At 49.0% G+C, this 14,019-nt stretch overlaps 1 protein-coding gene across 1 annotated transcript in view; it reads right to left on the bottom strand.

Annotated features, from left to right (window-relative positions):
• The window catches only part of EED (embryonic ectoderm development), a 125,331-nt gene that overhangs the window by 66,196 nt on the left and 45,116 nt on the right, over positions 1-14,019 (bottom strand). Inside the window, exon 6 of the mRNA XM_078658443.1 lies at positions 10,831-10,912. Coding sequence (XP_078514569.1) covers positions 10,831-10,912 — 82 coding nt within the window. The remainder of the gene's footprint in view (positions 1-10,830; positions 10,913-14,019) is intronic.

Raw genomic sequence — 14,019 nt, forward strand, 5'->3', positions numbered from 1 at the left:
TTATCCCACTTCCTAATGTGGTTTGTATGGCTAATACTATGTATACTATCTTTTACAGGAGACTTGCAGTGGATCCCTTTACTCTGGACATATATTTGGACCACTGGTGTTGTATCTTAATTTCATTCCTTTCATTTGGAGCACTTGAGCAGGAGCATTTGTCACATGGGTCCTGAGGAATGCCGCAACACCTTGGAGGAGGGTCAAAGCCAGAAACAGGTCAACCTACCGCTTTGAGAAAATCCAGCAGACTTAATCACGCCAGACTGGCTTACTGCTGGTTTAAATACTGACCTATGGACACATGAGTAAATCCCATTGTCTACCTTGTAGCCAGTTTTAGAACACATTCTTACATTCACTCCCTGCATTCCCTCGCCACTTTGCGCTCATTATAAAGGTATTTATCATACCTCTGAAAACCTTTCTGAGCGCCCCCCGTTAGTGAGGAAGATGTAGCCTGCAGAGTGACAAGGCATCATATTGTTATTAGGTTCCCTATGATGAAATATTCCACCTCTGGTGGGTGGGGAAATTAATTCTGTCTAATTTTCCGTACCTCTCTTTATTAGACCCAGGTGTTTACTTTGTGGTTATTGTTCGATACCAAAAACCATAGGATTCAGTGAAGCCATAACATAGCTGGGGGAACTCAATTACCAATGCCCAGGACATGTACTCAAGATGGGTTCCTTGTTCACCTGTACTATCTGGCAATTGAACTAGAGAACAAAGGGGCATATCTGTTCCCAGCAGCCCCTCCCTCGCCCCGCCCCCCCACCCTCCAGATATGGCAGAGCGCATGCGTACGCGCAGCGGGTGCGCCGATTGTGCGCCGAAGGCAAGCACGTCTGCGCCCGTCCGAGCCTAGACCGCGCCCAGCGCCAGAACCCCTGGCCCCCGAAGATGCCAGCCCACCCGCCGGATTTACGACGACGCCGGACCCCCGGCTGCCACCGAGCCACCCCAGGACGCACCCACGGACCCTTCACCTGCCAAACCTGCAAGGTCTCCTGCATCCGGACCTGCATCAAACCCGCCAAGACGAGCACCAGCAGCAACCACCTGAAGTACATCCTGCTCAACACCCGCTCCGTCCACAGACACGCCGCCGAACTCTGGAACCTCCTCGACTCCACATCTCCAGACGTCGCCTTCCTCACGGAAACATGGATGAACGCCTCCTCAGCGCCTGACATCGCCATCGCCATCCCGGACGGATACAAGATCACCCGGAGGGACCGCGCCAACCAGACAGGAGGAGGCATCGCCGTCGCCCACAAGAACACCATCCGCATCACAACCAACTCCGACGACACCCTCACAGCCGCCGAATACCTGCACTTCCAGATACACACCGACCCCAAGACCACCCCCAGAGGCACCCTCATCTACAGACCCCCGGGACCACGCACACAATTCAGCGAAGACATCGCCGACTTCATCAGCCCGCATGCCCTCCCCTCCGCTGACTACATCCTCCTAGGGGACCTCAACTTCCACCTGGAGAACAACAATGACCGCAACACCATCACCCTGCTGGACAAGCTCGTACTCAAGCAACTGGTGACCACCCCCACCCACTACGCCGGCCACACGTTTGACCCCGTCTTCTCCTCCAGCAAAGACATCTCCTTCAGCCACACCACCGGACTCCACTGGACAGACCACAGCTGCGTCCACTTCAGCTTCAGAAGGACCACAACCCACCACCACCCGCAACAGGTTCCCCGCAGAAGCTGGAAAAAGATCACAGCCTAACAGCTCGCCACATCCCTGAGCCAGCACCCTCCCTCCAGCTCAGCGAACCCCAACCAAGCCGCCAACAACCTCACAAGGTGGATCAGCAACTGCGCAGACGACCTCGCTCCACTGAAGACCCCACCCCCCCCCCGTCAGACCCAGCAACAAGAGAGCACCCTGGTTCACCGACGAACTCAAGAGCTCTAAGAAGAACTGCCGAGCCCTCGAGAAAACCTGGCGCAGAGACCAGACACCAGACAACATGACCTCCCTCAAGCTCACCACTCGAAAACACCACCAGCTGATCCACACCACCAAGAAAACCGCATTCAAGGAACGACTAGACAACTCCCACAACAGCAAAGAACTCTTCTACATCGTCAAAGAGCTCTCGAACCCTTGCGCCGGAAACAACATCACCCCATCGCAAGAACTCTGCAACTCGCTCGCCTCGTTCTTCCACAGCAAGATCGCAGACATACACAACAGCTTCAGCACACAGCCGACGCACCCTACGACCCCACCAACACCCCCCACCACCACCATCCGCGCCTGGACCCCGGTCAGCACCGAAGACACCATCCGCACGATGAACACAATCCACTCCGGATCACCAACCGACCCTTGCCCTCACCACGTCTTCAACAAGGCAGACTCCATCATCGCACCCCACCTCCGAGACATCATCAACACCTCCTTCGACACCGCCACCTTCCCAGAGAGCTGGAAGCACGCTGAACTCAGTGCCCTACTGAAGAAACCATCAGCGGACCCCACGACCTCAAAAACTACCGTCCCATCTCGCTCCTTCCTTTCCCTGCCAAAGTCATCGAGAAGACAGTCAACAGGCAGCTGGCCGCCTTCCTCGAGACAAATGGATCCCTCGACCACTCACAGTCCAGTTTCAGAGCCAACCACAGCACCGAGACCGCCCTCATCGCAGCCACTGACGACATCCGAGCCCTGCTCGACAACGGGGAAACAGAGGCACTCCTCCTCCTGGACCTCTCCGCAGCGTTCGACACTGTCTGCCACCGCACCCTAGTGCAGCGCCTCGGAATCCAGAAGGCGGCACTGGAGTGGATCATCTCCTTCCTCGCCGGAAGAACACAGAGTCCGCCTCCCCCCGTTCAGATCCGAGGCCACCGAAGTCATCTGCGGCGTACCACAAGGATCATCGCTCAGCCCCACCCTCTTCAACGTCTACATGAGCCCCCTCGTGGCCATCGCACGCCAACACAACCTCATCTCCTACGCCGACGACACTCAGCTGATCCTCTACCTCAGCAACGACCCCGCCACCGCCAGAACCAACCTACACGAAGGGATGAAAGACGTAGCCGAGTGGATGACGAACAGCCACCTGAAACTGAACTCAGATAAGACGGAAGTCCTCATCCTGGATCATCACCCTCCGCCTGGGACGACTCCTGGTGGCCCCCTGCCCTAGGCAGCGCACCCAAACCAACGGACCACGCACGCAACCTGGGCTTCATCCTAGACTCCTCCCTCTCGATGACCAGACAAGTCAACGCCGTCTCCTCGTCATGCTTCAACATCCTACGCAAGATCTTCCGGTGGCTCCCCACAGAAACCAGGAAGACAGTCACCCAGGCTCTAGTCACCAGCCGTCTGGACTACGGAAACACCCTTTACGCCGGAACCACAACCAAACTTCAGAAAAGGCTCCAGCGCATTCAGAACGTCTCAGCACGACTCATCCTGGACATCCCCCGACACAGCCACATCTCCTGACACCTGAGAGACCTGCACTGGCTCCCCGTCAACAAGAGAATCACGTTTCGACTCCTCACCCACGCACACAAAGCTCTCCACAACCAAGGCCCCAGATACCTCAACGACCGCCTGACCTACACTCCCACCCGCCAGCTACGCTCTACCAGCCACGCCCTCGCCGCCGTTCCCCGCATCCGAAGAGCCACCATGGGAGGAAGATCCTTCTCCTACCTGGCTGCCAAGACGTGGAACTCCCTCCCCGTCCACCTCCGCCTGACCCAAGACCACCTCTCCTTCAGGAAGCAACTCAAGACCTGGCTGTTCGAGCAGTAGCGGACCCTCCTCCCCAAGCGCCTTGAGACCCTCCGGGTGAGTAGCACGCTATACAAATGCTATGATTGATTGATTGATTTCTGCTCAAGCAGATATGCCTTTGCATGTAATAGAATGCACCCTGCATTAGGGCTGCAAGGCCTGCTGTAGGGCTGACTTGCATATATTGCATGCGGTGTCTGGGGGCATGGCATACAGGGTGTGTCCCTCACACACACTTGTTTGCACTATTTCAAGCAGCCTGCAATGGCAGTCTACATGGGTTTGGTGGTGGGTCACTTAGGGTGGCATAATACATGCTGCAGCCCTTTGGGACCCTCTTTAGTACCCATTCCCTAGGTACCAGGGATACCATTTACTAGGTGCTTAAAGGAGTGTTAAAGGTCTTACCTGTAGGTGAACAATTGAATAGTTGAGTAGGTTTAGGGAAAGAACCCAGTGCATTTCACACAATATTGCATCAAATACAAGGCACAAACTGGGGGTGACCATTTTAAAAAGGGACACTTCTACAGTTGGACTTTGTGTCATTAAGGAGAAGTGCCCGAAGTAAATGAGCCTGGAAAAGAGGAACCAACTATGCCCAAGCAAGCAACAAACAAGAATGAAGGTATTTTACAATTCAGAGAGGAAGCTAGACTAAGAAAGCTATACATGTGCCAAACACAACTGCGCTTACTATTGAGACCAAGCAAATGGGGCAGAAATGGATGGGCTCCAAGACCGCATGATCTTTTGGAACTTAACTGCACATCCTGCATTGAGGTCATGTGCTACCACCAGAGGCGGGGCTAAAGATGGTGCACAGACTGCACCATAGACCCTGTGGTAGGCAAAAGTGTTGACTGTGTATGATCACTTATTCTACCTCCATGGAGTTTTAAAAGACAAACCTGTTGCTAGCCTGAAATGTTAAATTGCTCCTCTCGATCCCCTTCCTGTAACCATCATCTTAAAATGGGGCAGTAGGTTGGTGAATTTGCAATTCAGGGGTTTTGCAGCAGCTTGAAAGTCTTTCCAAAGCTAGTTATTGTTTTTAAGGGCATAACTTCTGATATTTAGCTTTATCCACAGTCTTAAGTGCTTGGTTTAATTCAGTGGGGAAAAGGTCTCCGTCACTGAGAATTGCAGTCACGCCCACGGTCCTCCAATGTCCAGCCTCCACGGGTTCCTCCAGATCTGCGTTCCATGCAGTGCAAGCCCTTGAGGGAGGTTTTACCACATTTGCCCTCATGGCCTTATATAAAAGGGAAATGACACGTCTAACCGCTCCGCATGTAAGCATTACATCTAAGGTCAGAGTGTTTTAAGGGGTGCGTGGGCCATATTTCTTTAAATAGGTTGGACAGTGTGGCGTATTGTAAGTAATGTCCCTGACCCAGCCCAAAGTCTCTGCACGCCTGTTCATAGGTGATAAAGCTCTCGCCCGCGTACAGGTCCACCAGTATGCCACATCCCCCCTCCTGCCATGCCCAGTATGACATGCCGGACATAATCCTACCCACCAGGGCGAGGTCCCACACAGATAGTTCCCCGTGGAAGGGTGCGCGCTTTTAGTTTCGCCCCACAAAGGTCTGCCAAATGCTTGCAGTCTGACTCAACATATGGGACTGCGTCAGGGATTCCTGCCTCTTCCAGTAACAGTGCAGGGGTCTACGGTCGCACTGCAATGTCTTATCCAAGTTGTCCACTTCGTCTAGCCAACAAGCAGCGTGCTGAAGCGGTGTGGCATAATAATAAAGATCCAGTCTCGGTGCCTCGAGACGGAAGTCTTCATATGTGCGGGTCACCGTGGCAAGAGCTACTCTGCTTTGGCAGCCTGCCCAGTAAAGTTCAATTAGTATGGAGTCCAGCGTTCTGAATATCCGCCTGTATATGGGACATAATGCGTTTTGCAACATGTATAAACAGCAGGGTAGCACCACCATTTTGGCCACCGCCAGTCTGTCAATTGAGGATAGGTGAAGGGTGGTACAGAAGCTCATTGAGCGCTTCAAGGCGTCTATCCTCTTGTAGACATTGAGTTGCAATATTTGAGCATCTTCTACTGCCACCTGAATACCCTGGTACCAGAAGTGCTCCGTCTCCCATTGCAGACCTAGCCATGGGAGATCAACCCAGGGTAGGCTAGGCAACCGAGCCAAGGGGATAGAGCAATGATTTGTGTGTGTTTAGCTTCAACAACTAACACCCACCACACCCCTCCAATACCTGATGGCCCTTCGGGACAGTCTAGCGTGGTGAGGAGATGTAGGACAAATCATGGTCTGCATATAGGGATATAATGTGTGGGATTCCGCCCGTACTAATGCCTCAGTTCCCTGGGCTCCCAGATCACTATCAGCTCAATTGCCAGAGTGAATAAAAGCAGCAAGAGTGAACTGTTGGACCCGGGGTTACCGGTCCACCTAGGGTAGCCTGGCACCAAGTGGAAAGGCCTAACTCCAAGGCAATTTGTTGGGCTTGCGTCACACTCACTACAGTAACACAGCATACCTCCACTTAAAAATGACACCACACCATCTTTAAAAAAGTATGGAAAAGCTTTATCTCTTGTTCATAGATCAACTTCAGTTTTTAACAGTGAAAAACTTACTTCAGAGGCATTTCCACATATGATTAATCAAAACATTAAAGCTTCACATTCCCTTTGTTTACAATTCAGTATCCAACAGATGAAATGAGCTGGGCAGCTCCTCTTAATACTTTATCTCAGGCAGTTACTTTACAGTTTTAATGTATCAAGCAGGAGGTTACACTTCATAAATAGAAAGCACAGGTAATCCTATAAATTTGCAAAAGAAGTTGTCACATATACCAGAGGGATGATAATCAGGTATTGTATTCCAACTAGGCAGCCATCCAGTTCATATCAATTAGAGCTACTGATATAACCCCACATAGGATGATTAACTTTTGTGTTCTTGAGTTATTTATCTTCCTCTATTGTCTGCACGTTTTCCCTCAAGTCCTGTACACAAACCATGTGGGAATCCAAGTCTGAATACCACCCCAGGCCTCACTTTCAAGGGGCTGTGACGAACAGTTTCTCTTTTCTTTCCACTTCTCTATCTAACTCTAGACCAATATATCCGGTGTTTTATTATCCCCGACTCCGAATATAACACCTCAAATTATTCCCCACTCGTGTAGACGGAGGGGGAACATTTCGACAACACTCGTGTCAATTTACCTCACTCGAGGATCTTACTGGCTCTTGGAACAGAGGGAGCCGACAATCCCTTCAAGCCCTGCCCCAGTCTTTAGTCCACACTCGGGCCGGGAACGGAAGGCAAATGCGGTGGGAACTACCGGCCAGAATCCCAGGCCGGTTTAGCTCTTCCCTCTCCCCCACGTCTGACAGAAGCGTCCAGCGCCTTTCACCACGTCACCGCCACTGGTGAGCCGGCCGCTTCCAGATTCCAGCCCCGGCCCTGATCCTCCCGATAGGTGGAGCTGACGACACCCACCAGCCCAGGCAGGTAACAACAGGGCGGTTCTCTTTCAATGCGGGACCCGCCCCATCCAGTTCCAATGCCTCACGCTGAGGAGCGGGACCGGCACCTTCGCCTGACCGGAACCCAGCGGCACAACAGGAAACGAACGCTCTCGCTGGACGAACTCCGGGGGATTCAAGGTATCGGTGGAATTCTCCCCTTCCTCCCTCTTTACTATCTGTGGCGGGGGGAGGGGTGGGGGGACAGGTCGCTTAACACTCAGGGTAATGTAGGTTTCTCCTTAACCCCCCCTCCCTTCCTCTTCCTTTCTCTGCACAGACAACCCCGGAGGGAATCTTTCTTTGGACAGCTGCTAGTCTGACGGCGTCACCAATACTCTCATAACGTTGGAGCTAAATCCTGAGGAGATCTTAGGAACCCCACAATCAGTCTTCACTCCGCTAGAAAGGGCAGCAGCAGCGCAGGTCCCCTCAGGGTTTACACTCACCACCTTTTTACTTAGGCGACATGGTGTCCCTCTGTGACCTGGCGATCTCAAAGTTCATGGGGGGAATGGAGATCATTAACCACTTCCCAACTTTGTTACTGGATCCTCTTGATCTCTCTCACAGCTGGGCCAGTTCAGCCGGTAGGGAGGCAGATTCACCACACCTGGCAGCAGCTCTTCAGAACCATCAACCTGGTCAGGATCACCCTTCCACATACACAGCAGTCTGCAATCCAGTCAGTTCCTTAGTGTGGACAAAATGGCCGGCCAGTGAGCTCACTTATATAACCTAGGCCCAGGTCACTAGAAGGGACCAGAAGGTTCTAGATCCCCCTAATGCTAGCCTATGGGCCATGTCTCTGAGGTAACTCCTGGCAGGGCAACCATTTTGGATACTCGATAGGCCACCATTTTAGAAAGGACACACCTGCGCCTCAGCACTGATTAGCAGTGAGGAGACGCCCGGAGGTTTAAAAGTCAACATCCAAAAATAGAGTAGACAAAAAGAAAACGGTAGGCAAAAAGGGGAGAAAAATAGGGAGGGACCACCCAAAGGGCTGACAGGTCTAACATGAACAACCCCGTCGCGTTCTCTACAGCCGCCACCCTTCCGGCCTATGTCCCACCCTGACCCTGGCACTGGGTGCCGTGTATAGTATCTGCACTCAACGGCTGAAACAAGGACCGAAGACAGCACCTCCAGCTGGTACCCCAGTACACCAAATTGAATGATTTGTCTAAATCTATGGACACCAGAGCTAGCTCCTCGTCGCAATGCAGCACTTCATGCAGGATGTGTCAGCCTTCTGATGTTCATACTCGTATTGCGAGATGGTATGAACCTGCACAGATCCTCGTGGAATAGGTGCAGGATGTGCGGGGCCACTCTGGTTGCTAGTACCTTGCAAAGTATTTTGATATCAGAGTTTCATGGTGAGGGGCCGGTACGCCACAGAATCTCAGTCGTGTCCTCCAGGTTTAAGCAGCATAACTATCTTCCCCCACGCGCATGGCCAGGGGTAGCAGCCCAGGCTCAAAGGCCTCCTCATACACCTGCAGCAAAGGCTGTGCCAGCTGGCTTGAATAGACCTGCTAAAGGCAATCGGAGAACTATCAGACCCAGGGGCCTTGGCACCCAGCATAGCTCGCAATGCATCTTGGATTTCGTCAACAGTAATTTTAGCGTCCAGTTCTGTCACACCTGTGGGCAAGTGTCGCAGAAGAGCCAGTTCCCCAACAAAGGGAATATAGCGGTCACCCCTGGGACTGCAGTGTAAACCTGCAGGAAGTGCCGTTGGAAAAGCTCCAGCACTCCAGCTCTGGTGTGGACTAGGTGCCCTCCTTTGGCCATCAAGGTGGTCGTCAGTGTGTATGTCTGTTCCCTGTGCAGGATCCAGGCCAAAAGACAACCGATTAGTCCCCTTCGGCATGTAGACTCTGCTGATACGGTGTCAGTGTATACTAGTCTGGTCTGTCCCAAAAGTCTGCATTAAGTGTGTGTTGCACGCTTTCATGCTCACCCGTATCAAAGTCAGTCCGTCCCATGCCTCTGTTGCACCTAGGGCTTTCTCTTTCACCTCATGTTACCCCAGTAGCTGTCTTCTCAACCCATACACCAGTCCCATGCCACCGCCCCCCATGCCACTGCCTTGAGAGCCTCCCACTGGGTTGCCCTCACAGTCGGTCCCCTCAAGTTCTGAGCCAGGTCATCTGTTGCCACCTTTGCGAGGGCGGCCCTCCCTACTGAATCTTCGAGTAAGTCTGGCGAAAATCTCTATCCCCTCTGACCCAGCACGGGAGAGTCCCCCCACGTCACTGAGCAACGCACCGGTGCATGGTCAGACATGAAGCGTGCCAAGTGAGTGACTTCTGCATCAAGAAAAGCTGGAGTACCTGGGACCCATACTCTGTCTAGCCTACTGTGGGATCCGTGAGTAAGTGAATGGCATGTAAAAAGTAAGAGTGTGGGGTGGGTCTCCTGCCAGGCGTCCTGAACACCCAATTCCTGCATGACGTTACTGAGTTTTTGGGTCATTATTGGGGCACAGGTCTCTAGTTGACCCTCTTAATTATCCCTTAACCCTTCCAATACATTTTATCTTTAACACAAAATATCTATTTCAGCAAGATCCCAAGCCTCTGCACTACGATATCCTTAGTGTTACATGTTTAATTCATGTATTTATTGGATGGTTTATAACCAGTAAGGGTGTTACCAGAGTGGAATGCATTTGCACATCATAAAAATATCAAAGAAATAAAAAACTTTTCTGAAAAGCTTCCAGGTGTTCTGCACAGTTGATCCGAGTCGCAGTGTTTTGGACTGTGTTGGTAGTCTTCAGAGTGTACTCCGGCCAACAGGATATCTTACTTGAAAGTTACTAACTAGGATCAAGGTACGACCACAAAATAAAATATATTTTTTTTAACAACTGGAAATGGTTAAGAATCAAACAAGGTATACTGGCAAAAATACTGTTCAAAGTGAGGTTCCTAAAAAGAGCCAATGCAATTTCAACCAACACCAAAGAGGTTAACAATTTGTTTGCAGAATGCCTTTAATGCTCAACCACCACACTGCGAAAATGCAAGATAAAAAGAGAACAACTGCTTTGGAAAGGACTCGCCCATATGTTAATGGTATTTTTTATTCACTTATGAGTTGAGGCTCCAATATCGAGGTGCCCAGTAAAAAAAAAAAACAACAGTACTCACTACTGTGCTACTACACATTACACAAAAGTCACAGAGCTTAGATTTTTCTTCTTCACTCCAGTGCACATAGTATCAGAACATGCACAGGCTAAAACATCCTTTCACGTGTTAGCTTCACCTAAGTGTCTCAATCACTGAAACTTTAACTAAGAATGCTGGAAACAACAGTAAATAGAGTAATGCTGTAATCATTCCTTTTAGGTTGTATGGTTTATTAATGTACCCGTTATTTAAAAGGAATCCAGTATCAGCACACTCCACTTCACATTCTTGGTTAACAAAAATCAAACTCTGGGAGATCAATTTTACTGAGCCAATGTTCCCTTATTGGGCAATATTTAAAGGTGTGACCCTTACCTTTGCTTACAGACAGAAGGAGATTCGGGTCTCGCGGATGGAATTTGAGTTCATTAATGGCATTTCCATGGCCAACATAATGCTGAAACAATAGTGTCAAATGGTCAAAATGTTATCCCAAAAACATCTACGATTCATGGGAAGCCTACTGTTTAATAACATTTAACTTCTTGCTGGATTTAAAACACTACAATGCCATCAACAAGTTATGCATAGACACACTGGAATAAAACATTGCATGAAAGTATGAACCAAATGTAACCACAGTAAATATAGTCAAACTACGAACCCATTTAAATGTGCAACAGGTCACTTTAAAGCATCATGTGCCTTTACACATGCCCACATGGCCCCCTTTAGCTGTTAGGTGCATTCAAAGGCCATGTGCAGCAGAACTGGATCCAAGCTAAAACTTTCATCAGCTTTCAGTCATGCCTGGCAGCCACAGTGAACAAGAAGTCTGTCGGATACATATTCTAATCAACACACTAGTACCAGTGGGCACTGTCCTCCAGCAGAATGTTTGTTATTTCACATATTAAGAAAAAAATGTAAAAAACAATTCAAAGGAGAGAACATTTGAAACCCACTGTAACTACCTCTATCAATAATCAATTGGCACTCTACAAACCACGATGAACGTTGAGTACAGATTTTGGGATGCTCCACAAAGGTCCAACTTGCAGGACACAACTGTGGCCTAAATACACACTGGTAACAATAGAGCGATTTTGGCAAAAAGAAATGAAAATGTGTTACTATTGAATTCTCATTTTAAGTTTTGAGGTAAAGAAAAAAATGCATAGTGTTCCAAGAATGTTTCAGGCCCCTGTTGCAACAAAAATACCTATTTTCCTAGGTGAGAATTACAATTTCAGCCATTGGGGGTTACCTCAAACCCCACTTGGAGGGTGGGATGCGCCCACTCTACCGCAATGCCACGGGTACATTTTTATCATCAATACAGTTTGCAGACAGCTTCTCTTGCAAGTCTGCGGATCTCACACTCATGAACAGAGCAAAAACGTAAGCTCCATTCAGTTACATCCGCTGATAAATCATCTGCATGCACACTTCCCAACTGAGAACTTTAAAAAAGATTAAAGCACAAAAAACTACCATGCAACAATTTTTTAGAGCAACTTTGAAAAAGCACAAAGACCGACACTCCGTGTGCACGCCAAATTCCAACATTTTTCTGTAACTCATATCAAAAGATCAGATGGGTGTCAAAAATTGAGACATGCTTTGGGAACTGATCTTCATTACCTCGCCACAAATGCTAGGGCATTCTGCACAAAAACGCAATAGATCTAACAAAGTGAATTCTAATCAAGCCTAATGGTGGGACAGTAATCTGCAAAACAAAAATGCTTCTTTGCCTGAGCAGCAAGTCTTAGTGACAGTTACAGGTATATTCGCATTTACTAATAAAAAAGCAAACTGGATTAAAAAAATACCAGAATCTGTTTTAGCAGCAATATCAAACGATAGAGAGCATTATCAGCCCCAGACATTAAAAGCCAAATGTTACCCAGCCACAAGATTATACACTCAGTATTTACATTAAAAAAACTACTATTGATTTATACGTTTTCCCCCAGCTATCAAGACCAAACTCAAACACTGCAGATTTGTTATGAGATTAGTTGGAGAAAAGGCCAGTGGAGGGACAGCAGTATAAACGAGAAGAGGACAGGTGTAAAATTCTCTGTATTTCCATTCCGCTGGATATTTGCACCAGCCAGTATTAACAGAATAGTATAAATCTGCCCCACTCGATCACAGTATTTTCAATCTGATGCATAGTCTGCCCAACCTCCTTGTTTCTTCTCCAGCTGTACCATTCCGCTGGATAACCCCTCCAACTTTTGTTCATTGCACTGTACAGCTGCCTCAGTGGTGCCCGCTTCTTGAAAGATTTGAGTCAAAGGCACATTCACTGAACATCATGTCATTCTTCTAAGTGTTCTGAAGAGCCTTCGATCGCCCCCCCCCCCCAAAAATACTTTATTTTTTCTGCCATTTTTGCCTCGTACAAGAAGCTGTTGAAGACAGTAGCACAGTATCTCTTTGGTGCGACTAACTACAATCACTAAGAGGACTCTGCTAGAGGTCCCCCATGCCCCAAAGGGTTGGGGGGAGCACGTCAAAGCAGACTGGATAGCCACATCCATAGGGATCTGTGAATGGCCCAAATGTCACAGGAACCGAACCCTGTCAGCTGCAGAGAAACACTGCTCCCCAGCTTGTCAATCACTCTGTCGTCCAAAACACACCACTCCAAAAAGAAGAAAAAAAATACCCCCAAAAAAGTGTTCCCAATTTTATGGTGAATTCACAGAAGACTGAATCCATCAGCGAGTGGTCTCCAGGGCGCAGTAATTGATAATACTCTGAAGAATGCACCACGCTCTCACTTATGGGGCGGTCCAGCAAGGGGAGTTGTGTTGATCTGCACACAGATGAATGGGTACACTGGTGGGGAATGCTGCCTCAGCAAACACAACTTACTCCACAGGTGCCCTTCTCCTGTAAGGCCCTTAAGTGTGCCAGCCAATAGATGCCAGGGAGCAGAAGTTGACCCAATGGGGGTTAAATCCAGATCACAAAAAGATCACCCTCATCTTGCTACAAATCCATTTTGATCAAGTAGCTTCAATTGATCCCTGCATGACAAACAGGGACGCTGTTTGAGCCATAGTACATACAAACGTATAAACAGATGACAACTGCATTAGTTTCAAATACCTCTTCTCAATCTCATCAACGCACAAATAAAACTAGGTTTGATGAAGAAAGAACTAGACCAAACTAACTAATAAATGTGTTTTTCCTCTTCGAGATAACATTGACAATCTAGAAAATGCACTGTATTTTTGAAAACTGTAAGACTGCGAGACAAACTGAGGCTGCTGGAACTGATGGCCTCCTGCATCCTGCCAAGGAAGCCTGCCCAGTGACACATGCAGGCTCTGCAGAATGACTGGATGTCCCAGGGGCTGCAGCATCAAGGGAATCTCTTTGACTCACGAGGGCAGCACAGTCCAGAGTCTTCTTTATGTTAAAGCATTATGGAACTGTACACAGAGTCCAGTACTTTTATATCTGACTGTAGGATAAATGCGATACAGCGATGGTCTCTGGAAAAGCTTGTAAACCCCAATAAAATTGGTGTACAAAAAAAAA

This window comes from Lissotriton helveticus, chromosome 8 (genome assembly GCF_964261635.1).
Source record: "Lissotriton helveticus chromosome 8, aLisHel1.1, whole genome shotgun sequence".
In the NCBI taxonomy this organism is placed as follows: Eukaryota; Metazoa; Chordata; class Amphibia; order Caudata; family Salamandridae; genus Lissotriton; species Lissotriton helveticus.